Source organism: Scyliorhinus torazame, unplaced genomic scaffold (assembly GCF_047496885.1).
Source record: "Scyliorhinus torazame isolate Kashiwa2021f unplaced genomic scaffold, sScyTor2.1 scaffold_1807, whole genome shotgun sequence".
NCBI classification, from domain to species: domain Eukaryota; kingdom Metazoa; phylum Chordata; class Chondrichthyes; order Carcharhiniformes; family Scyliorhinidae; genus Scyliorhinus; species Scyliorhinus torazame.
In genome coordinates, this window is record NW_027309534.1 from 1 (window position 1) to 25,000 (window position 25,000).

The 25,000-nt window shown below is 64.8% G+C and overlaps 1 protein-coding gene and 1 long non-coding RNA gene across 2 annotated transcripts in view; one reads left to right on the forward strand and one right to left on the reverse strand.

Moving 5' to 3' along the window:
* The first annotated feature begins 8,254 nt into the window (after positions 1-8,254).
* LOC140407683 (uncharacterized) lies at positions 8,255-12,011 on the forward strand. The gene is made up of 3 exons (XR_011939756.1): positions 8,255-8,369; positions 10,656-10,775; positions 11,795-12,011. It is a non-coding gene; the product is annotated as an uncharacterized lncRNA (long non-coding RNA).
* Positions 12,012-14,369: 2,358 nt separating this feature from the next.
* The window catches only part of LOC140407684 (histone acetyltransferase KAT5), a gene marked incomplete at its 5' end in the record, with an annotated part of 14,469 nt that continues 3,838 nt past the window's right edge, over positions 14,370-25,000 (reverse strand). Inside the window, 3 exons of the mRNA XM_072495003.1 lie at positions 14,370-16,580; positions 22,987-23,068; positions 24,846-25,000. The exon at positions 24,846-25,000 is cut by the window's right edge and continues 5 nt beyond it. Of these exons, the coding sequence (XP_072351104.1) occupies positions 16,446-16,580; positions 22,987-23,068; positions 24,846-25,000 (372 nt within the window). The remainder of the gene's footprint in view (positions 16,581-22,986; positions 23,069-24,845) is intronic.

A 25,000-nucleotide genomic window follows, 5' to 3' on the forward strand; every position in this document is an offset into this window, starting at 1 on the left:
GCCCCCCAGCGTCGTCTTCCCCGCCCCCCCCGGCGTCGTCTTCCCGCCCCCCCGCGCCGTCTTCCCCCGCCCCCCCCGCGTCGTCTTCCCCGCCCCCCCCCGCGTCGCCTTCCCGCCCCCCCCCGCGTCGTCTTCCCGCCCCCCCCGCGTCGTCTTCCCGCCCCCCCGCGCCGTCTTCCCGCCCCCCCCCCCGCGTCGCCTTCCCCGCCCCCCCCCGCGTCGTCTTCCCGCCCCCCCCCGCGTCGTCTTCCCCGCCCCCCCGCGCCGTCTTCCGCCCCCCCCGCGTCGCCTTCCCGCCCCCCCCGCGTCGTCTTCCCGCCCCCCCCGCGTCGCCTTCCCGCCCCCCCGCGCCGTCTTCCCGCCCCCCCGCGTCGCCTTCCCGCCCCCCCCGCGCCGCCTTCCCCGCCCCCCCGCGTCGTCTTCCCGCCCCCCCCGCGTCGCCTTCCCGCCCCCCCGCGCCGTCTTCCCGCCCCCCCCGCGCCGTCTTCCTGCCCCCCCCGCGTCGCCCTCCCGCCCCCCCGCGCCGTCTTCCCCCGCCCCCCCCGCGTCGTCTTCCCGCCCCCCCGCGCCGTCTTCCCGCCCCCCCGCGCCGTCTTCCCGCCCCCCCCGCGGCCGTCTTCCCCGCCCCCCCCGCGCCGTCTTCCCGCCCCCCCGCGCCGTCTTCCCGCCCCCGCGCCGTCTTCCCGCCCCCCCGCGTCGTCTTCCCGCCCCCCCGCGTCGTCTTCCCCGCCCCCCCCCGCGTCGTCTTCACGCCCCCCCCGCGCCGCTTCCCGCCCCCCGCGTCGCCTTCCCGCCCCCCCGCGCCGTCTTCCCGCCCCCCCGCGTCGCCTTCCCCGCCCCCCCCGCGCCGTCTTCCCGCCCCCCCGCGTCGTCTTCCCGCCCCCCCCGCGTCGCCTTCCCGCCCCCCCGCCCCCCCGCGTCGTCTTCCCGCCCCCCCGCGCCGTCTTCCCGCCCCCCGCGCCGTCTTCCCGCCCCCCCGCGCCGTCTTCCCGCCCCCGCGTCGTCTTCCCGCCCCCGCGCCGTCTTCCCGCCCCCCCGCGCCGTCTTCCCGCCCCCCCCGCGCCGTCTTCCCCGCCCCCCCCGCGCCGTCTTCCCGCCCCCCCGCGCCGTCTTCCCGCCCCCCGCGCCGTCTTCCCGCCCCCCCGCGTCGTCTTCCCGCCCCCCCGCGTCGTCTTCCCGCCCCCCCCGCGTCGTCTTCACGCCCCCCCGCGCCGCCTTCCCCGCCCCCCGCGTCGCCTTCCCGCCCCCCGCGCCGTCTTCCCGCCCCCCCCCGCGTCGCCTTCCCGCCCCCCGCGCCGTCTTCCCGCCCCCCGCGTCGTCTTCCCGCCCCCCCGCGTCGCCTTCCCGCCCCCCGCGTCGTCTTCCCGCCCCCCCGCGCCGTCTTCCCGCCCCCCCGCGCCGTCTTCCCGCCCCCGCGCCGTCTTCCCGCCCCCCCGCGTCGTCTTCCCCGCCCCCCCGCGTCGTCTTCCCGCCCCCCCCGCGCCGCCTTCCCGCCCCCCCGCGTCGCCTTCCCGCCCCCCCGCGCCGTCTTCCCGCCCCCCCCCGCGTCGCCTTCCCGCCCCCCCGCGCCGTCTTCCCGCCCCCCGCGTCGTCTTCCCGCCCCCCCCCGCGTCGTCTTCCCGCCCCCCCGCGTCGCCTTCCCGCCCCCCCGCGCCGTCTTCCCGCCCCCCCCGCGCCCGTCTTCCCCGCCCCCCCCGCGCCGTCTTCCCGCCCCCCCCGCGCCGTCTTCCCGCCCCCCCGCGCCGCCTTCCCGCCCCCCCACGCCGTCTTCCCGCCCCCCCCGCGTCGTCTTCCCGCCCCCCCCGCGCCGTCTTCCCGCCCCCCCCCGCGTCGTCTTCCCGCCCCCCCCCGCGTCGTCTTCCCGCCCCCCCGCGTCGTCGTCCCGCCCCCCCCCGCGCCGTCTTCCCGCCCCCCCGCGGCGTCTTCCCGCCCCCCCCCGCGTCGTCTTCCCGCCCCCCCCGCGTCGTCTTCCCGCCCCCCCCCGTGTCGCCTTCCCGCCCCCCCGCGCCGTCTTCCCGCCCCCCCCGCGCCGTCTTCCCGCCCCCCCCGCGCCGTCTTCCCGCCCCCCCCGCGCCGTCTTCCCGCCCCCCCCGCGCCGTCTTCCCGCCCCCCCGCGCCGTCTTCCCGCCCCCCCGCGCCGTCTTCCGCCCCCCCGCGCCGTCTTCCCGCCCCCCCGCGCCGTCTTCCCGCCCCCCCGCGCCCGTCTTCCCGCCCCCCCGCGCCGTCTTCCCGCCCCCCCGCGCCGTCTTCCCGCCCCCCCCGCGCCGTCTTCCCGCCCCCCCGCGCCGTCTTCCCGCCCCCCCGCGCCGTCTTCCCGCCCCCCCCCCGCGTCGTCTTCCCGCCCCCTCCCCGCGCCGTCTTCCCGCCCCCCCCGCGCCGTCTTCCCGCCCCCCCCGCGCCGTCTTCCCGCCCCCCCCCCGCGTCGCCTTCCCGCCCCCCCGCGTCGCCTTCCCGCCCCCCCGCGTCGCCTTCCCGCCCCCCCGCGCCGTCTTCCCCGCCCCCCCCGCGCCGTCTTCCCGCCCCCCCGCGCCGTCTTCCCGCCCCCCCCGCGCCGTCTTCCCGCCCCCCCGCGCCGTCTTCCCCGCCCCCCCCGCGTCGCCTTCCCGCCCCCCCCGCGTCGCCTTCCCGCCCCCCCCGCGCCGTCTTCCTGCCCCCCCGTGCCGTCTTCCCCGCCCCCCCCGCGGCGTCTTCCCGCCCCCCCGCGTCGTCTTCCTGCCCCCCCGCGTCGTCTTCCCGCCCCCCGCGTCGTCTTCCCGCCCCCCCGCGTCGCCTTCCCGCCCCCCCCCGCGCCGTCTTCCTGCCCCCCCGTGCCGTCTTCCCGCCCCCCCCCCGCGTCGTCTTCCTGCCCCCCCCGTGCCGTCTTCCCGCCCCCCCCGCGCCGTCTTCCTGCCCCCCCGTGCCGTCTTCCCGCCCCCCCGCGGCGTCTTCCCGCCCCCCCCGCGTCGTCTTCCTGCCCCCCCGCGTCGCCTTCCCGCCCCCCCCGCGTCGCCTTCCCCGCCCCCCCCGCGTCGCCTTCCCGCCCCCCCCGCGTCGCCTTCCCGCCCCCCCGCGTCGCCTTCCCGCCCCCCCGCGCCGTCTTCCCGCCCCCCCCGCGTCGCCTTCCCGCCCCCCCGCGTCGCCTTCCCGCCCCCCCCCGCGCCGTCTTCCCGCCCCCCCGCGCCGTCTTCCCGCCACCCCCGCGTCGTCTTCCCCGCCCCCCCCCGCGTCGTCTTCCCGCCCCCCCCGCGCCGTCTTCCCGCCCCCCCGCGCCGTCTTCCCGCCCCCCCCGCGTCGTCTTCCCGCCCCCCCCGCGCCGTCTTCCCGCCCCCCCCGCGCCGTCTTCCCGCCCCCCCCGCGCCGTCTTCCCGCCCCCCCGCGTCGTCTTCCTGCCCCCCCCGTGCCGTCTTCCCGCCCCCCCGCGCCGTCTTCCTGCCCCCCCCGTGCCGTCTTCCCGCCCCCCCGCGGCGTCTTCCCGCCCCCCCGCGTCGTCTTCCTGCCCCCCCGCGTCGCCTTCCCGCCCCCCCCGCGTCGCCTTCCCGCCCCCCCCGCGTCGCCTTCCCCGCCCCCCCCGCGTCGCCTTCCCGCCCCCCCGCGTCGCCTTCCCGCCCCCCCCCGCGCCGTCTTCCCGCCCCCCCCGCGTCGACTTCCCGCCCCCCCGCGTCGCCTCCCGCCCCCCGCGTCGCCGTCCTTCCCCGCCCCCCCGCGCCGTCTTCCCGCCCCCCCGCGCCGTCTTCCCGCCACCCCCGCGCGTCGTCTTCCCGCCCCCCCGCGTCGTCTTCCCGCCCCCCCGCGCCGTCTTCCCGCCCCCCCCGCGCCGTCTTCCCGCCCCCCCCCGCGTCGTCTTCCCGCCCCCCCCGCGCCGTCTTCCCGCCCCCCCCGCGCCGTCTTCCCGCCCCCCCCGCGCCGTCTTCCCGCCCCCCCGCGCCGTCTTCCTGCCCCCCCCGCGTCACCTTCCCGCCCCCCGCGTCGCTTTCCCCGCCCCCCGCGCCTTCTTCCCGCCCCCCCGCGTCGCCTTCCCGCCCCCCCGCGTCGCCTTCCCGCCCCCCCCGCGTCGTCTTCCCGCCCCCCCCCCCGCGTCGTCTACCCGCCCCCCCCCCCGTCGTTCTCTTCCCCCCCCCCCCCGTCGTTCTCTTCCCCCCCCCCCCGTCGTTGTCTCTCCCCCCCCCCCCGTCGTTATCTCCCCCCCCCCCCCCCCGGCGTTGTCTTCCCCGCCCCCCCGCGCCGTCTTCCCGCCCCCCCCGCGTCGCCTTCCCGCCCCCCCCGCGCCGTCTTCCTGCCCCCCCCGTGCCGTCTTCCCGCCCCCCCGCGGCGTCTTCCCCGCCCCCCCCGCGTCGTCTTCCTGCCCCCCCGCGTCGTCTTCCCGCCCCCCCCGCGTCGCCCTTCCCGCCCCCCCCCGCGCCGTCTTCCTGCCCCCCCCGTTGCCGTCTTCCCGCCCCCCCGCGTCGTCTTCCCGCCCCCGCGTCGTCTTCCCGCCCCCGCGTCGCCTTCCCGCCCCCCCCGCGCCGTCTTCCTGCCCCCCCGTGCCGTCTTCCCGCCCCCCCGCGTCGTCTTCCTGCCCCCCCCCGCGTCGCCTTCCCGCCCCCCCCGCGTCGCCTTCCCGCCCCCCCCGCGTCGCCTTCCCGCCCCCCCGCGTCGCCTTCCCGCCTCCCCGCGTCGCCTTCCCGCCCCCCCCCGCGTCGCCTTCCCGCCCCCCCCGCGTCGCCTTCCCGCCCCCCGCGTCGCCTTCCCGCCCCCCCGCGCCGTCTTCCCGCCCCCCCCGCGTCGTCTTCCCGCCCCCCCGCGCCGTCTTCCCCGCCCCCCCCGCGTCCGTCTTCCTGCCCCCCCGCGCGTCTTCCCGCCACCCCCGCGCCGTCTTCCCGCCCCCCCGCGCCGTCTTCCCGCCCCCCCGCGCCGTCTTCCCGCCCCCCCGCGCCGTCTTCCCGCCCCCCCCGCGCCGTCTTCCCGCCCCCCCCGCGTCGCCTTCCCGCCCCCCCCGCGCCGTCTTCCCGCCCCCCCCCGCGTCGCCTTCCCGCCCCCCCCCGCGCCGTCTTCCTGCCCCCCCCGCGCCGTCTTCCCGCCCCCCCCCGCGTCGTCTTCCCCGCCCCCCCCGCGCCGTCTTCCCGCCCCCCCCGCGCCGTCTTCCCGCCCCCCCGCGCCGTCTTCCTGCCCCCCCGCGCCGGTCTTCCCGCCCCCCCCGCGCCGTCTTCCCGCCCCCCCCCGCGTCGTCTTCCCGCCCCCCCGCGCCGTCTTCCTGCCCCCCCGCGCCGTCTTCCCGCCCCCCCGCGCCGTCTTCCCGCCCCCCCCGCGTCGTCTTCCCGCCCCCCCCGGGTCGTCTTCCCGCCCCCCCGCGCCGTCTTCCCGCCCCCCCGCGCCTCTTCCCGCCCCCCCGCGTCGTCTTCCCGCCCCCCCGCGCCGTCTTCCCGCCCCCCCGCGCCGTCTTCCCGCCCCCCCCGCGTCGTCTTCCCCGCCCCCCCCCGCGTCGCCTTCCCCGCCCCCCCGCGCCGTCTTCCCACCCCCCCGCGTCGCCTTCCCGCCCCCCGCGCCGTCTTCCCGCCCCCCCGCGCCGTCTTCCCGCCCCCCCCGCGTCGTCTTCCCGCCCCCCCGCGTCGTCTTCCCGCCCCCCCGCGCCCGTCTTCCCGCCCCCCCGCGTCGCCTTCCCGCCCCCCCGCGCCGTCTTCCTGCCCCCCCGCGCCGTCTTCCCGCCCCCCCCGCGTCGCCTTCCCGCCCCCCGCGCCGTCTTCCCGCCCCCCCCCGCGTCGTCTTCCCGCCCCCCCCCGCGTCGTCTTCCCGCCCCCCCGCGCCGTCTTCCCGCCCCCCCCGCGCCGTCTTCCTGCCCCCCCCCGCGTCGTCTTCCCGCCCCCCCGCGTCGTCTTCCCGCCCCCCCGCGTCGTCTTCCCCGCCCCCCCGCGCCGTCTTCCCCGCCCCCCCGCGCCGTCTTCCCGCCCCCCCGCGCCGTCTTCCCGCCCCCCCCGCGCCGTCTTCCCGCCCCCCCCGCGCCGCCTTCCCGCCCCCCCCGCGTCGTCTTCCCGCCCCCCCGCGTCGTCTTCCCGCCCCCCCGCGTCGCCTTCCCGCCCCCCCGCGCCGTCTTCCCGCCCCCCCGCGCCGTCTTCCCGCCCCCCCCCGCGTCGTCTTCCCGCCCCCCCGCGTCGTCTTCCTGCCCCCCCCGCGCCGTCTTCCCGCCCCCCCGCGTCGCCTTCCCGCCCCCCCGCCGCCGTCTTCCTGCCCCCCCGCGCCGTCTTCCCGCCCCCCCCGCGTCGCCTTCCTGCCCCCCCCGTGCCGTCTTCCCGCCCCCCCGCGTCGTCTTCCCCGCCCCCCCCGCGTCGTCTTCCCGCCCCCCCCCGCGCCGTCTTCCCGCCCCCCCCGCGTCGTCTTCCCGCCCCCCCGCGCCGTCTTCCCGCCCCCCCGCGCCGTCTTCCTGCCCCCCCGCGTCGTCTTCCCGCCCCCCCGCGCCGTCTTCCCGCCCCCCCGCGTCGTCTTCCCGCCCCCCCCGCGTCGTCTTCCCCGCCCCCCCCCGCGCCGTCTTCCCGCCCCCCCGCGCCGTCTTCCTGCCCCCCCCGCGTCGTCTTCCCGCCCCCCCGCGCCGCCTTCCCGCCCCCCCCGCGTCGTCTTCCCGCCCCCCCCGCGCCGTCTTCCCGCCCCCCCGCGCCGTCTTCCTGCCCCCCCCGCGCCGTCTTCCCGCCCCCCCGCGTCGTCTTCCCGCCCCCCGCGTCGTCTTCCGCCCCCCCCGCGTCGTCTTCCCGCCCCCCCGCGCCGTCTTCCCGCCCCCCCCGCGTCGTCTTCCCGCCCCCCCGCGTCGTCTTCCCGCCCCCCGCGCCGTCTTCCCCGCCCCCCTCCGCGCCGTCTTCCTGCCCCCCCCGCGTCGTCTTCCCGCCCCCCCGCGTCGTCTTCCCGCCCCCCCCCGCGTCGTCTTCCCGCCCCCCCCGCGCCGTCTTCCTGCCCCCCCGCGTCGTCTTCCCGCCCCCCCCGCGTCGTCTTCCCGCCCCCCCGCGCCGTCTTCCTGCCCCCCCCGCGTCGTCTTCCCGCCCCCCCGCGCCGCCTTCCCGCCCCCCCCGCGTCGTCTTCCCGCCCCCCCCGCGTCCGTCTTCCCGCCCCCCCCGCGTCGTCTTCCCGCCCCCCCGCGTCGTCTTCCCGCCCCCTCCCGCGTCGTCTTCCCGCCCCCCCGCGCCGTCTTCCCGCCCCCCCCGCGCCGTCTTCCTGCCCCCCCGCGTCGTCTTCCCGCCCCCCCGCGCCGCCTTCCCGCCCCCCCCGCGCCGCCTTCCCCCCCCCCGCCCTTCCGCCCCCCGCGTCGTCTTCCTGCCCCCCCGCGCTGTCTTCCCGCCCCCCCCGCGCCGTCTTCCCGCCCCCCCCCCGCGCCGTCTTCCCGCCCCCCCGCGCCGTCTTCCTGCCCCCCCGCGCCGTCTTCCCCGCCCCCCCGCGTCGTCTTCCCGCCCCCCCCGCGTCGTCTTCCCGCCCCCCCCGCGTCGTCTTCCCGCCCCCCCGCGTCATCTTCCCGCCCCCCCGCGCCGTCTTCCCGCCCCCCCGCGCCGTCTTCCTGCCCCCCCGCGTCGTCTTCCCGCCGCCCCGCGCCGCCTTCCCGCCCCCCCCCGCGTCGCCTTCCCGCCCCCCCCCGCGCCGTCTTCCTGCCCCCCCGCGCCGTCTTCCTGCCCCCCCCGCGCTGTCTTCCTGCCCCCCCGCGCCGTCTTCCCGCCCCCCCCCGCGTCGTCTTCCTGCCCCCCCGCGTCGTCTTCCTGCCCCCCCGCGCCGTCTTCCCGCCCCCCCGCGCCGCCTTCCCGCCCCCCCGCGCCGTCTTCCCGCCCCCCCGCGCCGTCTTCCCGCCCCCCCCGCGTCGTCTTCCCGCCCCCCCCCGCGCCGTCTTCCTGCCCCCCCGCGTCGTCTTCCTGCCCCCCCCCGCCTTCTTCTCGCCCCCCCGCGTCGTCTTCCTGCCCCCCCCCCGCCTTCTTCTCGCCCCCCCCGCCTTCTTCCCCCCCCCCTTCTTCCCACACCCCCCCCCCCCCCCGTCGTCTTCCCACCCCCCCACCACCCCCGTCTTCTTCCCACCCCCCCCCACCCCCGTCTTCTTCCCACCCCCCCCCCACCCCCGTCTTCTTCCCACCCCCCCCCACCCCCGTCTTCTTCCCACCCCCCCCCACCCCCGTCTTCTTCTCACCCCCCCCCACCCCCGTCTTCTTCTCCCCCCCCCTTCTTCTTCTCCCCCCCCCCACCCCCGTCTTCTTCTCCCCCCCCCCCCTCCCCCAACAAGTCTTTTTCACACACACACCCCTTTTCATCAATTAACAGGCAGCTGCTTTATTTCTTTCAGAGATGCAGGCGTCCTTCCGAGGCCGGGCCCTGCGGGGGCGGGATCTCCTTGTGCCCCCGGGTACGTTGGACTCATTCTGAAGGAAGACCAAGAGTCATGCCTGGAGGCGGAGGTGAGAGAGCAGTCAGTCGTACTTGTGATGTCCAGGGTGGGTGTTGATTCGAAGATGGTCTCAGTCCTGATCCTCTTGACAGTGCAGCACTCACTCAGTACTGACCCTCTGACAGTGCGGCACTCCCTCAGTACTGACCCTCTGAGAGTGCAGCACTCCCTCAGTACTGACCCTCTGACAGTGCGGCTCTCCCTCAGTACTGACCCTCTGACAGTGCAGCACTCCCTCAGTACTGACCCTCTGACAGTGCAGCACTCCCTCAGTACTGACCCTCTGACAGTGCGGCACTCACTCAGTACTGACCCTCTGACAGTGCGGCACTCCCTCAGTACTGACCCTCTGACAGTGCGGCACTCCCTCAGTACTGACCCTCTGACAGTGCGGCACTCCCTCTGTACTGACCCTCTGACAGTGCGGCGCTCCCTCAGTACTGACCCTCTGACAGTGCGGCACTCCCTCAGTACTGACCCTCTGACAGTGCGGCACTCCCTCAGTACTGACCCTCTGACAGTGCAGCACTCGCTCAGTACTGACCCTCTTAGACAGTGCGGCACTCCCTCAGTACTGACCCTCTGACAGGGCAGCGCTCCCTCAGTACTGACCCTCTAACAGTGCAGCACTCCCTCAGTACTGACCCTCTGACAGTGCGGCACTCCCTCAGTACTGACCCTCTGACAGTGCAGCACTCCCCCAGTACTGACCCTCTGACAGTGCGGCACTCCCTCAGTACTGACCCTCTAACAGTGCGGCACTCCCTCAGTACTGACCCTCTGACAGTGCGGGGCTCCCTCAGTACTGACCCTCTGACACTGCGGCACTCCCTCAGTACTGACCCTCTGACAGTGCGGCACTCCCTCAGTACTGACCCTCTGACAGTGCGGCAATCCCTCAGTACTGACCCTCTGACAGTGCGGCACTCCCACAGTACTGACCCTCTGACAGTGCGGCACTCCCTCAGTACTGACCCTCTGACAGTGCGGCACTCCCTCAGTACTGACCCTCTGACAGTGCGGCGCTCCCTCAGTACTGACCCTCTGACAGTGCGGCACTCCCTCAGTACTGACCCTCTGACAGTGCGGCACTCCCTCAGTACTGACCCTCTGACAGTGCGGCACTCCCTCAGTACTGACCCTCTGACAGTGCAGCACTCCCTCAGTACTGACCCTCTGACAGTGCGGCACTCCCTCAGTACTGACACTTTTACAGTGCAGCACTCCCTCAGTACTGACCCTCTGACAGTGCAGCACTCCCTCAGTACTGACCCTCTGACAGTGCAGCACTCCCTCAGTACTGCCCCACTGACAGTGCAGCACTCCCTCGGTACTGACCCTCTGACAGTGCAGCACTCCCTCAGTACTGACCCTCTGACAGTGCGGCGCTCCCTCAGTACTGACCCTCTGACAGTGCAGCACTCCCTCAGTACTGCCCCTCAGACAGTGCGGCGCTCCCTCAGTACTGACCCTCTGACAGTGCAGCACTCCCTCGGTACTGACCCTCTGACAGTGCAGCACTCCCTCAGTACTGACCCTCTTGACAGTGCGGCGCTCCCTCAGTACTGACCCTCTGACAGTGCAGCACTCCCTCAGTTCTGACCCTCTGACAGTGCGGCACTCCCTCAGTACTGACCCTCTGACAGTGCAGCACTCCCTCAGTACTGACCCTCTGACAGTGCGGCACTCCCTCAGTACTGACACTTTTACAGTGCAGCACTCCCTCAGTACTGACCCTCTGACAGTGCAGCACTCCCTCAGTACTGCCCCTCTGACAGTGCGGCGCTCCCTCAGTACTGACCCTCTGACAGTGCGGCACTCCCTCAGTACTGACCCTCTGACAGTACGGCGCTCCCTCAGTACTGACCCTCTGACAGTGCGGCACTCCCTCAGTACTGACCCTCTGACAGTGCGGCGGTCCCTCAGTACTGACCCTCTAACAGTGCGGCACTCCCTCAGTACTGACCCTCTGACAGTGCGGCACTCCCTCAGTACTGACCCTCTGACAGTGCAGCACTCCCTCGGTACTGACCCTCTGACAGTGCAGCACTCCCTCAGTACTGACCCTCTGAGCAGTGAGGTTGGGGAGTGTTGGGCTTGTTTCTGGGGCTCATACCCAATGTCTTACTGACTGAGAAATCTGACCTCTGGCAGGACGGTTGTAGAGGCGGACGCGCAGAAGCACCTGTTCGCTGCTGATGGGAGGGTTCGCGGACGTGCAGTTGGCATCAGTCATTAAACCTTGATAACATTAAGCATGAGAAACCCTCCTGATGAGGTCTGCTATAACTTACAGGAGCGCAGAGTGAGTGTGAAGTCCGCTTTTTCTTCATTGACTTACTGGAACCTGGAGACTCCTCCCACAGCTGATGACAGCGTTGTCATGGCAATGAGCTGGGTCCCCATCGCGGAAGCTGTGAGTATTTTTATTTTAATCCCCTCACACCTCTGACACAGCACAGACCAGGCTTGTGTTCCCCCGAGTGTGAAAGATTGAGGGGTGATCTCATTGAGGGGTTAAAGATGATTAAAGGTTTCAATAGGGTTGAGAGAGAGAGACACTATTCCCTCTGGTGTGGGGTCTGCAACAATTGGGGCAGAACCTTTAAACTGGAGCCAGGCCTTGCGGGGTGCAGGAAACTCCCCCACACCAAGGGAAGCGGAAGGTTGGGCCTCCAGTCGCCCATTTCCTTTTCCTTTAGCTTGTAATGATCGTCACTGCAGACTCCGACAGACCGCAACAAAGCTCCTCTCCCTTTGAAGGTCTGGAGGCTTCTGCCCAGTTCTATCAGAAAGTCGGAACCAGTCGCTGACCGTTGTCAGGCAGAACACTCTCCCTGGCCCACCCACCGGCTGCCAGTCAGCCAATCAAACCGCCTTCCTCCAAAACCGCTTCCCAAGATTCACTCGGTGCCGCCGAGTCTGGTTTCTCCAAATACACAGTCTAGGGACACCGTCCTGGCAAGCAGTCTTCTGCTAGACGGCGCATTCCCATGATGGGTCCACGGGCCCAAAATAAAAGGAAATAAACAGGAAAGGCTGTTACACAAGTCACTGATACGATTTGTCCAGGATTGAGGTCCCAGCACTGATCCCTGTGACATTCCACTCGTCACATCCTGCCAAAGCAAAAATGGCCTATTTATGCCTACCGTCTGCTCCGTTAGCTAACCAATCCTTTATCCTTGTTAATATGTCACCCCCTATAACGTTAGTGTCGGAGTACGCGTTAGGGATCAAAATAGAGCTTTAGTGCACAAGGTAATCGAGCAACGGGTTTGAGCTTGCGGTGGGGGAGCCTTTACCCGACGTGAATGGGCGTGGGAAGCAGAGGCGGCCATTTCTGCTGGGAATGTTACTCTGCCGCCAACCTTGACGCAAGGGGGCGGTCACTGCGGCTGCCGATTTGAAAGGTGGACTGTGTTGTGTTTGCAGGTCCACGCTCCAGTGGAGGATCAGTGAGCGGCTTGGAGAGAGGGGGACTGCTCGGCGGGGGAACAGGATTGGCTCCCAAACCGCACCCCACCCCAAGCATGAGAAGCACACGACTTGGGGGGGGGGGGGGGGGGGGGGGGAGGCTGACATTGAGGCCCAGGACCCTCGGGAAAGCACGTCTGTGTCCCTCCTGCAGAAATAAACAGATTATTTTTCAGCAGATTTAACAAAGCCTCTTATTTACCAATTATTTCTGATTGGTTGTGGCGGGCAGGGGGGGTCCAGCTCGGCAGTCAATACTCACAGGCCAGCAGCAACCTGTCAATGACTCAGCCCAGCTCATTCATAGAAACATGGAAAATAGGAGGCCATTCGGCACTTGGGAGTCTGCTCCGCCATTCATTCTGATCATCCAACTCAATAACCTAATCCCCTGATATATTTTGATCCCCTTCACCCCAAGTGCTGTATCTAACTGCTTCTTGAAGTGTTTTGGCCTCGACTACTTCCTGTGGTAGTGAATTCCACTCTGTGTGAAATGTCTCATCTCTGTGCTAAATGGCCCCCCCGTATCCTCAGACTGTGACCCCTGGTTCTGGACACACCCACCATCGGGAACAGCCTTCCTGCATCTACCCTGTCCAGTTCTGTTCGAATTTTAGAGGAACCCCCCCTCATTCTTCTGAACTCCAGAGAATATAATCCTAACCGATTGAATCTTTCCTCGTACATCAGTCCCACCATCCCAGGAATCAGTCTGGTAAACCTTCGCTACGCTCCCTCCATTGCTAGAACATCCTTCCTCTTGGTAAGGACACCAAAACTGCTCACACTATTCCAGGTGTGGCCTCACAAAGACTCTGTATAATTGCAGCAAGACATCCCTGCTCCTGCACTCTAATCCTCTCTCAATGAAGGCCAGCATACCGTTTGCCTGCTGTACCTGCGCACTTACCTTCAGTGACTGGTGTCCGAGGACACCCAGGTCCCGCTGCACATTCCCCTCTCCTAACTTCTGGCCATTCAGATAATAGTCTGCCTTCTCGTTTCTGCTTCCAAAGTGGATAACCTCACATTTATCCATATTATACTGCATTTCCCCACTCACTCAACTTGTCAAAATCACACTGAAGCATCTCTGCGTTCTCACAAGAGAATATTTGGAGTTCCTACATTTAGTTCCCTCATCTAAATCATTGATATTGTGAATAGCTGGGGTCCCAGCACCGATCCCTGCGGTACCCCACTACTCACTGCCTGCCACTTGGAAAAAGAACTGTTAATTCATACTCTTGTTTCCTGCCTGCCAACCGGGTTTTTTCAATTTAAATTTAGCGTACCCAATTCTTTGTTTCCCAATTAAGGGACAATTTAGCCTGGCCAATCCACCTACCCTGCACATATTTGGGTTGCGGGGGTGAGACTCACGCAAATACGGGGAGAATGGGCAAACGCCACACGGACAGTGACCCGGGCCCTCGACGCCATGAGATAGCGGTGCTAACCACTGCGCCCCCGTGCTGCCGTCAACCAGTTTTCTATCCATCTCAATACACCACCCCTAACCACATGTCTAGTTCCCTGTTTTCTCTTTTTATATAGTCGGGTTACATTAGCTCCCCTCTAATTTGCAGGGACTGTACATAAGAATACAGAGTATAAGAATTGGCAAGTCATGTTGCAGCTGTATAGAACCTTAGTTAGGCCACACTTGGAGTATAGTGTTCAATTCTGGTCGCCACAATACCAGAAGGATGTGGAGGCTTTAGAGAGGGTGCAGAAGAGATTTACCAGAATGTTGCCTGGTATGGAGGGCATAAGCTATGAGGAGCGATTGAATAAACTCGGTTTGTTCTCACTGGAACGAAGGAGGTTGAGGGGCGACCTGATAGAGGTATACAAAATTATGAGGGGCATAGACAGAGTGGATAGTCAGAGGCTTTTCCCAGGGTAGAGGGGTCAATTACTAGGGGGCATAGGTTTAAGGTGAGAGGGGCAAAGTTTAGAGTAGATGTACGAGGCAAGTTTTTTACGCAGAGGGTAGTGGGTGCCTGGATCTCACTACCGGAGGAGGTAGTGGAGGCAGGGACGATAGGGACATTTAAGGGGCATCTTGACAAATATATGAATAGGATGGGAATAGAAGGATACGGACCCAGGAAGTGTAGAAGATTGTAGTTTAGTCGGGCAGTATGGTCGGCACGGGCTTGGAGGGCCGAAGGGCCTGTTCCTGTGCTGTACATTTCTTTGTTCTTTGTTCCAGAGTCTATAGAATCCTGGAAGATGGCCCCCAATGCATCCACTATTTCTACAGCCACTTCCTTTACTCCACTGGGATGTAGATTCTCAGGCCCTTGGGATTTATCAGCCTTCAATCCCATCAATTTCCCCAACACCATTTCTCTACTGATGTTGATCACCTGCAGTTCCTCCCCCTCTCTAAAGTCTGCATTCCCCAACGTTTCCAGTATTATTTGTGTCCCCCTTTGTGAAGCCAGAAGCAAAGTATGGGTTTAGTCGTGTTCCAGTCGGGCGGAGAGAGGGTGCAAGTTGTTACAGAGCCCAGATACTGAGGCATGATACATTAATATTTACTCTGTACAGACTGGATTACAAAGGGAAAAGAAAACACATTTCCACAGGATTTCTGATTCTGGCACTGTTAAGATACATCAGATTTACAAAGAGTCACACAAGCTCCCATCAGGCCGAACACAGCACGACGCGCAACTGAGGAGCCGGGAAGAGGCTCCGCCACATCAGGACCGAGGTGGGGGTGGGAGAGGGAGAGAGATCATCGTCCCCAGAGCGACCAAAGTCCTCGACACGCTTCCCATTGCACGTCCATAGCTTATTTAAAACGGGCTGGCATTTCTTTTCCATCAGATACATAAATAAGATTCTTGGCATTTTAAAACATCATGGTGTCCCAGGTTGTCCTCCTGCTTGGCGATGATCCTGCAAACGGAAAGAGCCACCCTCGGTCTCCATCGTGGATTGTGGGCCGTTGGGAGGCCCACAGTCCACTCACAAGCGGCTTTACCACCTCCAGCAGCTGGGAGATCTGTATCCCAACGATCCTGGAAGGGAGCAAGCAGCCCCCCCACCCACAACCGCAATCCAGTGGAGCAGAAGGAAAAAAGTAACAGTCTCTCTCTAACCAGAGCATCACAGTGAGATTAGAAACTTCTGTTTCTCCCACTGTTCCCATCAAACACTCCCAGGACAGGTACAGCACGGGGTTAGATACAGAGTAAAGCTCCCTCTACACTGTCCCCATCAAACACTCCCAGGACAGGTACAGCACGGGGATAGATACAGAGTAAAGCTCCCTCTACACTGTCCCCATCAAACACTCCCAGGACAGGTACAGCACGGGGTTAGATACAGAGTAAAGCTCCCTCTACACTGTCTCCATCAAACACTCCCAGGACAGGTACAGCACGGGGATAGATACAGAGTAAAGCTCCCTCTACACTGTCCCCATCAAACACTCCCAGGACAGGTACAGCACGGGGTTAGATACAGAGTAAAGCTCCCTCTACACTATCCCCATCAAACACTCCCAGGACAGGTACAGCACGGGGTTAGATACAGAGTAAAGCTCCCTCTACACTGTACATCCACCAAACGCTGAGGAGAAGCAATAACGTGGCAATATTCCCACAAATAACACATTGGACGTTATGCGAGGCAGCCCTCCCACTGCCCCCAGAGCTGTGAATCTTTGCCTAATGTCTGATTGTGCAGGGAGGAAGAAAGGTGAGCGTGGACGGTGGCTACTTGGGGCAATGTTTTGCCGGCACACACACACGTCATCACAACAAGCTGTTGGTGTTTGAATGGGAAGTTAAATAGGTCGATCGTCCTGGTTGTTTGCTGTAACGAGTCCAGATACAAGGTGTGTGTGTCAGTGGCAGACACAATCAGCGCTGGGGGGCTGTGACCATGGCCACACCATCACCTCACTCAAGGTCTCTCTGGTGTCCGCCAGCAGTTTGCAATAAGGACGGACAATTCGGGGGTCTCGACCGCTCCCTGGAGTCGAGAGTTTGGACGAGCCGCCCCCTGCTGGGCTCCCAGAGTCTCTGCACACCCCGGACTGATGCTCTTCCTCATGCGGAGCTCCCTGTGGATGCAGAATCCTATCGTGCCCGTCGACGGCCAGCTCAAACTCAGCCTCCGGACGCTGGATTGGGCCTCGTCACACATTCAGCTCAGCCCATCTGATTCCCCCTCCCCGCTCACCCTTTCCTGACCACCGTCCAGGAGCCGTGTACTGCAAAGTGCGTGCGTGCAAACAATGCGCGACCCCCCCCCCCCCCCCTCCCAGCACCGGTGTGACCCAGGGTTCGGGGGGGGGCAGGTGCCGGGGGTGAACACCCGACCCAATTCGAAACGCAGCCTCCTGGACCAGCAGTCTCCGCACTGCACAAGGGAAATGCCCGTGACCGTTCCGACTGGTCGTGGAGAGAGTGCGGGAAGGTTCCAAGACGACGAAGATTGTTTACTGAACACTGGGCGCGCCCCAGCAGCGAGGGTCTGGCGTGTGCGGAGCGCTGTGACTAGACAAACGGCAATGAGCGAGTGGAGGAGCGGGCCTGCTCCGCTGACAGTCTCTCTCTCGGTGAGCCGCTGTTTGGTCCCATGTTTACCATTTGCCCCTCTTGCTCCAGTCCTTGGGTGTAAAGTGCAGGCACTTGGAGTCAATGCGTAGGTGTCTCTTCATCATGGCTTTCTCGTGACCCTCGACAATGTCCTCGGAAAGCGTCAGTATGTACTGGCCCTGAAAACCCAAGCAAAGAGAAACAGCAACATTTAGTCTGTGCACAAGACCCCCCTCCAACACAAAGCCCATCTCTCGTTCCACACACACACACAGCAACTCCCAACAGCGAACAAAGTACTCCCGTTCAGATGGCACACAGCAGCCAATTTACACACCGCAATGTGATTAAGACCCAGACCATCTGTTTTTAGTGGCGTGGGTCGAGGGATGAATATTGAACCCGGGTCACTGGGTCCGCCCACCTCCCCCTGTTCTTTCAATAGGGAGCGTGGGACCTTTTACCCCCACCCGAAAGAACAGACGGAGCCTCAGTTTAATGTCTCATCCTGAAAGACAGCACCTCAAACAGTGCAGCACTCCCTCAGTACTGACCCTCAAACAGTGCAGCACTCCCTCAGTACTGACCCTCTGACAGTGCGGCACTCCCTCAGTACTGACCCTCTGACAGTGCGACGCACCCTCAGTACTGACCCTCTGACAGTGCGGCACTCCCTCAGTACTGACCCTCTGACAGTGCGGCACTCCCTCAGTACTGACCCTCTGACAGTGCGGCACTCCCTCAGTACTGACCCTCTGACAGTGCGACGCACCCTCAGTACTGACCCTCTGACAGTGCGGCACTCCCTCAGTACTGACCCTCTGACAGTGCGGCACTCCCTCAGTACTGACCCTCTGACAGTGCAGCACTCCCTCAGTACTGACCCTCTGACAGTCCGGCACTCCCTCAGTACTGACCCTCTGACAGTGAGGCACTCCCTCAGTACTGACCCTCTGACAGTGCAGCGCTCCCTCAGTACTGACCCTCTGACAGTGAGGCACTCCCTCAGTACTGACCCTCTGACAGTGCAGCGCTCCCTCAGTACTGACCCTCTGACAGTGCGACACTCCCTCAGTACTGACCCTCTGACAGTGCGGCACTCCCTCAGTACTGACCCTCCGACAGTGCGGCACTCCCTCAGTACTGACCCTCTGACAGTGCGGCACTCCCTCAGTACTGACTCTCTGACAGTGCGGCACTCCCTCAGTACTGACCCTCCGACAGTGCGGCACTCCCTCAGTACTGACCCTCTGACAGTGCGGCACTCCCTCAGTACTGACCCTCTGACAGTGCGGCACTCCCTCAGTACTGACCCTCTGACAGTGCAGCACTCCCTCAGTACTGACCCTCTGACAGTGCGGCGCTCCCTCAGTACTGACCCTCTGACAATGCGGCACTCCCTCAGTACTGACCCTCTGACAATGCGGCTCCCTCAGTACTGACCCTCTGACAGTGCAGCTCCCTCAGTACTGACCCTCTGACAGTGCGGCACTCCCTCAGTACTGACCCTCTGACAGTGCGGCACTCCCTCAGTACTGACCCTCTGACAGTGCAGCACTCCCTCAGTACTGACCCTCAGACAGTGCAGCACTCCCTCAGTACTGACCCTCTGACAGTGCAGCACTCCCTCAGTACTGACCCTCAGACAGTGCGGCACTACCTCAGTACTGACCCTCTGACAGTGCAGCACTCCCTCAGTACTGACCCTCTGACAGTGCGTCACTCCCTCAGTACTGACCCTCTGACAGTGCAGCACTCCCTCAGTACTGACCCTGACAGTGCAGCACTCCCTCAGTACTGACCCTCTGACAGTGCGGCGCTCCCTCAGTACTGACCCTCTGACAGTGCGGCACTCCCTCAGCACTGACCCTCTGACAGTGCAGCACTCCCTCAGTACTGACCCTCTGACAGTACCGCACTCACTCAGCACTGACCCCCTGACAGTGCAGCACTCCCTCAGTACTGACCCTCTGACAGTGCCGCACTCCCTCAGTACTGACCCTCTGACAGTGCAGCACTCCCTCAGTACTGACCCTCTGACAGTGCGTCACTCCCTCAGTACTGACCCTCTGACAGTGCAGCACTCCCTCAGTACTGACCCTGACAGTGCAGCAGTCCCTCAGTACTGACCCTCTGACAGTGCGGCGCTCCCTCAGTACTGACCCTCTGACAGTGCGGCACTCCCTCAGCACTGACCCTCTGACAGTGCAGCACTCCCTCAGTACTGACCCTCTGACAGTACCGCACTCACTCAGCACTGACCCCCTGACAGTGCAGCACTCCCTCAGTACTGACCCTCTGACAGTGCCGCACTCCCTCAGTACTGACCCTCTGACAGTGCAGTGCTCCCTCAGGACTGACCCCCTGACAGTGCGGCACTCCCTCAGTACTGACCCTCTGACAGTGCAGTACTCCCTCAGTACTGACCGTCAGACAGTGCGTCACTCACTCAGTACTGACCCTCTGACAGTGCTCCCTCAGTACTGACCCTCTGACAATGCAGCACTCCGTCAGTACTGACCCTCTGACAGTGCAGCACTCCCCCGGTACTGTCCCTCTGATGTGCGGCACTCCCTCAGTCCTGACCCTCTGACAGTGCGGTGCTCCCTCAGTACTGACCCTCTGACAGTGCAGCACTCCCTCAGTACTGACCCTCTGACAGTGCAGCACTCCCTCAGTACTGGCCCTCTGACAGTGCGGTGCTCCCTCAGTACTGACCCTCTGACAGTGCGGCACTCCCTCAGTACTGATCCTCCGACAGTGCGGCGCTCCCTCAGTACTGACCCTCCGACAGTGCGGTACACCCTCAGTACTGATCCTCCGACAGTGCGGCACTCCCTCAGTACTGACCCTCTGACAGTGCGGCGCTCCCTCAGTACTGACCCTCTGACAGTGCGGTACTCCCTCAGTACTGACCCTCTGACAGTGCGGCACTCCCTCAGTACTGACCCTCTGACAGTGCAGTGCTCCCTCAGTACTGACCCTCTGACAGTGCAGCACTCCCTCAGTACTGAACCTCCGACAGTGCGGCACTCCCTCAGTACTGACCCTCTGACAGTGCAGCGCTCCCTCAGTACTGACCCTCTGACAGTGCGGCACTCCCTCAGTACTGAACCTCCGACAGTGCGGCACTCCCTCAGCACTGACCCTCTGACAGTGCAGCACTCCCTCAGTACTGACCCTCTGACAGTGCGGCACCCCCTCAGTACTGACCCTCTGACAGTGCGGCGCTCCCTCAGTACTGACCCTCTGACAGTGCGGCACTCCCTCAGTACTGACCCTCCGACAGTGCGGCACTCCCTCAGTACTGACTTGGCATTTACACTTTAGGGGAATGGGGAGGTGGGGGAGGGGGTTAACCTCCTCTTTGGAGTTAATCCTTGCTGTAACCTCCTGCTTTCCCTCTCTGTGTTGCAGAGCTCCTTTGACTGAGGGGAGGGGCGCCTTCTGTCGACTTTGTGAGCAGCACTCAAACAGAGTGGGTGTAGGGTACGGGTACCCTCCCCTGTCACACACTAGTAGCTGGAGGAATGGGTGTGGGGTACGGGTACCCTCCCCTGTCACACACTAGTAGCTGGAGGAGTGGGTGTGAGGTACGGGTACCCTCCCCTGTCACACACTAGTAGCTGGAGGAGTGGGTGTGGTGTACGGGTACCCTCCCCTGTCACACTGACAGCAGGAGGAGTGGGTGTGAGGTACGGGTACCCTCCCCTGTCACACACTAGTAGCTGGAGGAGTGGGTGTGGGGTACGCGTACCCTCCCCTGTCACACTGACAGCAGGAGGAGTGGGTGTGAGGTACGGGTACCCTCCCCTGTCACACACTAGTAGCTGGAGGAGTGGGTGTGGGGTACGCGTACCCTCCCCTGTCACACACTAGTAGCTGGAGGAGTGGGTGTGGTGTACGGGTACCCTCCCCTGTCACACACTAGTAGCTGGAGGAGTGGGTGTGAGGTACGGGTACCCTCCCCTGTCACACGCTAGTAGCTGGGGGAGTGAGTGTGAGGTACGGGTACCCTCCCCTGTCACACACTAGTAGCTGGAGGAGTGGGTGTGGGGTACGCGTACCCTCCCCTGTCACACAATAGTAGCTGGAGGAGTGGGTGTGGGGTACGGGTACCCTCCCCTGTCACACACTAGTAGCTGGAGGAGTGGGTGTGGGGTACGGGTACCCTCCCCTGTCACACACTAGTAGCTGGAGGAATGGGTGTGGGGTACGGGTACCCTCCCCTGTCACACACTAGTAGCTGGAGGAGTGGGTGTGAGGTACGGGTACCCTCCCCTGTCACACACTAGTAGCTGGAGGAGTGGGTGTGGGGTACGCGTACCCTCCCCTGTCACACACTAGTAGCTGGAGGAGTGGGTGTGGTGTACGGGTACCCTCCCCTGTCACACTGACAGCAGGAGGAGTGGGTGTGAGGTACGGGTACCCTCCCCTGTCACACACTAGTAGCTGGAGGAGTGGGTGTGGGGTACGCGTACCCTCCCCTGTCACACACTAGTAGCTGGAGGAGTGGGTGTGGTGTACGGGTACCCTCCCCTGTCACACACTAGTAGCTGGAGGAGTGGGTGTGAGGTACGGGTACCCTCCCCTGTCACACGCTAGTAGCTGGGGGAGTGAGTGTGAGGTACGGGTACCCTCCCCTGTCACACACTAGTAGCTGGAGGAGTGGGTGTGGGGTACGCGTACCCTCCCCTACCACACATAGTAGCTGGAGGAGTGGGTGTGAGGTACGGGTACCCTCCCCTGTCACACGCTAGTAGCTGGAGGAGTGGGTGTGAGGTACGGGTACCCTCTCCTGTCACACACTAGTAGCTGGAGGAGTGGGTGTGGGGTACGGGTACCCTCCCCTGTCACACTGACAGCAGGAGGAGTGGGTGTGAGGTACGGGTACCCTCCCCTGTCACACACTAGTAGCTGGAGGAGTGGGTGTGGGGTACGCGTACCCTCCCCTGTCACACTGACAGCAGGAGGAGTGGGTGTGAGGTACGGGTACCCTCCCCTGTCACACACTAGTAGCTGGAGGAGTGGGTGTGGGGTACGCGTACCCTCCCCTGTCACACACTAGTAGCTGGAGGAGTGGGTGTGGTGTACGGGTACCCTCCCCTGTCACACACTAGTAGCTGGAGGAGTGGGTGTGAGGTACGGGTACCCTCCCCTGTCACACGCTAGTAGCTGGGGGAGTGAGTGTGAGGTACGGGTACCCTCCCCTGTCACACACTAGTAGCTGGAGGAGTGGGTGTGGGGTACGCGTACCCTCCCCTGTCACACAATAGTAGCTGGAGGAGTGGGTGTGGGGTACGGGTACCCTCCCCTGTCACACACTAGTAGCTGGAGGAGTGGGTGTGGGGTACGGGTACCCTCCCCTGTCACACACTAGTAGCTGGAGGAATGGGTGTGGGGTACGCGTACCCTCCCCTGTCACACACTAGTAGCTGGAGGAGTGGGTGTGAGGTACGGGTACCCTCCCCTGTCACACACTAGTAGCTGGAGGAGTGGGTGTGGGGTACGCGTACCCTCCCCTGTCACACACTAGTAGCTGGAGGAGTGGGTGTGGTGTACGGGTACCCTCCCCTGTCACACTGACAGCAGGAGGAGTGGGTGTGAGGTACGGGTACCCTCCCCTGTCACACACTAGTAGCTGGAGGAGTGGGTGTGGGGTACGCGTACCCTCCCCTGTCACACACTAGTAGCTGGAGGAGTGGGTGTGGTGTACGGGTACCCTCCCCTGTCACACACTAGTAGCTGGAGGAGTGGGTGTGAGGTACGGGTACCCTCCCCTGTCACACGCTAGTAGCTGGGGGAGTGAGTGTGAGGTACGGGTACCCTCCCCTGTCACACACTAGTAGCTGGAGGAGTGGGTGTGGGGTACGCGTACCCTCCCCTACCACACATAGTAGCTGGAGGAGTGGGTGTGAGGTACGGGTACCCTCCCCTGTCACACGCTAGTAGCTGGAGGAGTGGGTGTGAGGTACGGGTACCCTCTCCTGTCACACACTAGTAGCTGGAGGAGTGGGTGTGGGGTACGGGTACCCTCCCCTGTCACACACTAGTAGCTGGAGGAGTGGGTGTGGGGTACGGGTACCCTCCCCTGTCACACAATAGTAGCTGGAGGAGTGGGTGTGGTGTACGGGTACCCTCCCCTGTCACACACTAGTAGCTGGAGGAGTGGGTGTGAGGTACGGGTACCCTCCCCTGTCACACACTAGTAGCTGGAGGAGTGGGTGTGAGGTACGGGTACCCTCCCGTCACACACTAGTAGCTGGAGGAGTGGGTGTGGGGTACGGGTACCCTCCCCTGTCACACACTAGTAGCTGGAGGAGTGGGTGTGGTGTACGGGTACCCTCCCCTGTCACACACTAGTAGCTGGAGGAGTGGGTGTGGTGTACGGGTACCCTCCCCTGTCACACACTAGTAGCTGGAGGAGTGGGTGTGAGGTACGGGTACCCTCCCCTGTCACACACTAGTAGCTGGAGGAGTGGGTGTGAGGTACGGGTACCCTCCCCTGTCACACGCTAGTAGCTGGAGGAGTGGGCTAGCCAGTTTGGCTCACTGGCCCTCTGCAAAGACATACCGGCTCCCTACCTTGTAGTAGTTTATGAGGTTGAGATACTGTAGAGTGGAGATCACATCTTCCTTCTTTATGCTGGTTACCTCGCTGATCTCACTGAGGTTAAAGAAAAGTAGGGTTTAGTAACTCAAATCAGACACCGAGAGCTTCCCACGCTGCTGTCCGCGAGGATAATGACTTGTTGGCCACGCCGGAGCTGCACCATGGCCTGACTTCTATCTCCGCACTTTCCCCCCCGCAGTCTCTGGTGGGGTGTTTCACATTTAGACGTGTCGTGAACTCAAATCTTGACTCCACTCGACGCCGGAGCTGCACGTCTCTGGGACAGAGATTTCCAAAGATTCGCCCCCCGCCCCGCCGAAACTGTGTCTCCGGGTTCTGGACCCCTTCCCACGTTTCAATCAGCCCAACTCCTATTCTTCAAAAATCTTCAAGCAAACCCGGTCTCGTCAATCTGTCCCCGTAAGACAATGCCGCCAGCCCGGGATTCAGTCTGGTGGATCTCTTGTTGCTCTCGGTGTGCTCAGGATTGGGACATCGGGACGGGGGGAGGCCATTCAGCCCCTCAAACCTGTCCCGCCATTCAATGAGATCCTGGCTGATTTGGGGCCTCACTCCATATTCCTGCCTTTGACCCAAATCCCTGAATATCTTTGAACAAAAATCTATCTCAGGTTTAAAATGAACTGTTCCAGCTTCAACTGCTGTTTGTGGGAGAGAATTCCTAACCTTTCCCACCCTTTGAGTGAAGTTCTTCCCAACATCTCTCCAGAACGGTTTGGCCCTGATGTCCAGACTCTGCCCCTGAGTTTTAGAATCGCCAACCATTGGGAATAGTTTATCTTCATCTCCCCTGTTAATATCTTGAATACTTCCCTTAACCTTCTAAATTCGAGCTCAAACAGGCCCAATTTGTGTCATCTCTCCTCGTAACTCAACCCCTGTAATGAACATAGAACATACAGTGCAGAAGGAGGCCATTCGGTCCATCGAGTCTGCACCAACTCACTTAAGCCCTCACTTCCACCCTATCCCAATAACCCCTCCGAAACTTTTTTTTTTGCACACTAAGGGGCAATTTATCGCGGCCAATCCACCTGACCTGCACGTCTTTGGACTGTGGGAGGAAACCGGAGCACCCGGAGGGAACCGACGCAGACACGGGGAGAACGTGCAGACTCCGCACAGACAGTGACCCAAGCCGGGAATCGAACCCGGGACCCTGGAGCTGTGAAGCAACAGTGCTAACCACTGCGCTACCGTGCTGCCCTACCTGTAATCCAGGAATCATTTCACTAAACCTATGTTGCGCTCACTCCAAGGTCTAAATATCCTTCCTAAGATCCTTCCTCACACGTTAGGCTAACTGGTCTGTAATTCCCGGGTTTTCCCTCTTTTTTTTATAGCGGAGTGACTTGACCAATTTTCCAATCCAGAGAGGCGACTCCTGAATCTAGGGAGCTCTGGCCTCCTTCTGCACTGCAGGGGATTCTACGATTAAAGTTTGGGCATCTACAATGTGCTCCCCTACTTCCTTTGACACCCTCGGATAGAAAGCGTCAGGTCCCAAGGATCTGTCGCTCAGTCCTTCCTCCGACAAGGAGACCCAAACTGTCCCGGATACTCGAGACGCGGTCTCACCCAGACACAGTCATGGTGGTGACATGTTCTGTCCTTGCTCCTCTCTTGAAGCCACTCTCGGCAGCTTTTAAATCAGTCAAGTGTCACGGGAGCCCAATTCGGATTTTGTACCTGGGTCTCGGCTTGGGACCCACAGCCTCCTGAATGACGATGTGGAGAGGTGCCCAAGGAACAGCGCCCTCCCCCCCCCCCCTTTCACAGCGAGACCCTGTCTTCCCTCTCTCTCACGTACTTGATGGTGATCTGTGGCCTCTCTCCGTTCTCGGATTTCAGCTCCATGAGAATCTCCAGGATGGTCTGCGACCAGTAGCTGCGATAGGAAAGCAGGCCCAGGTCGGACAGTGGTTTCTCAGGTGTTCCAGTTTTCCCCTCGACCTTCGAGAGCTC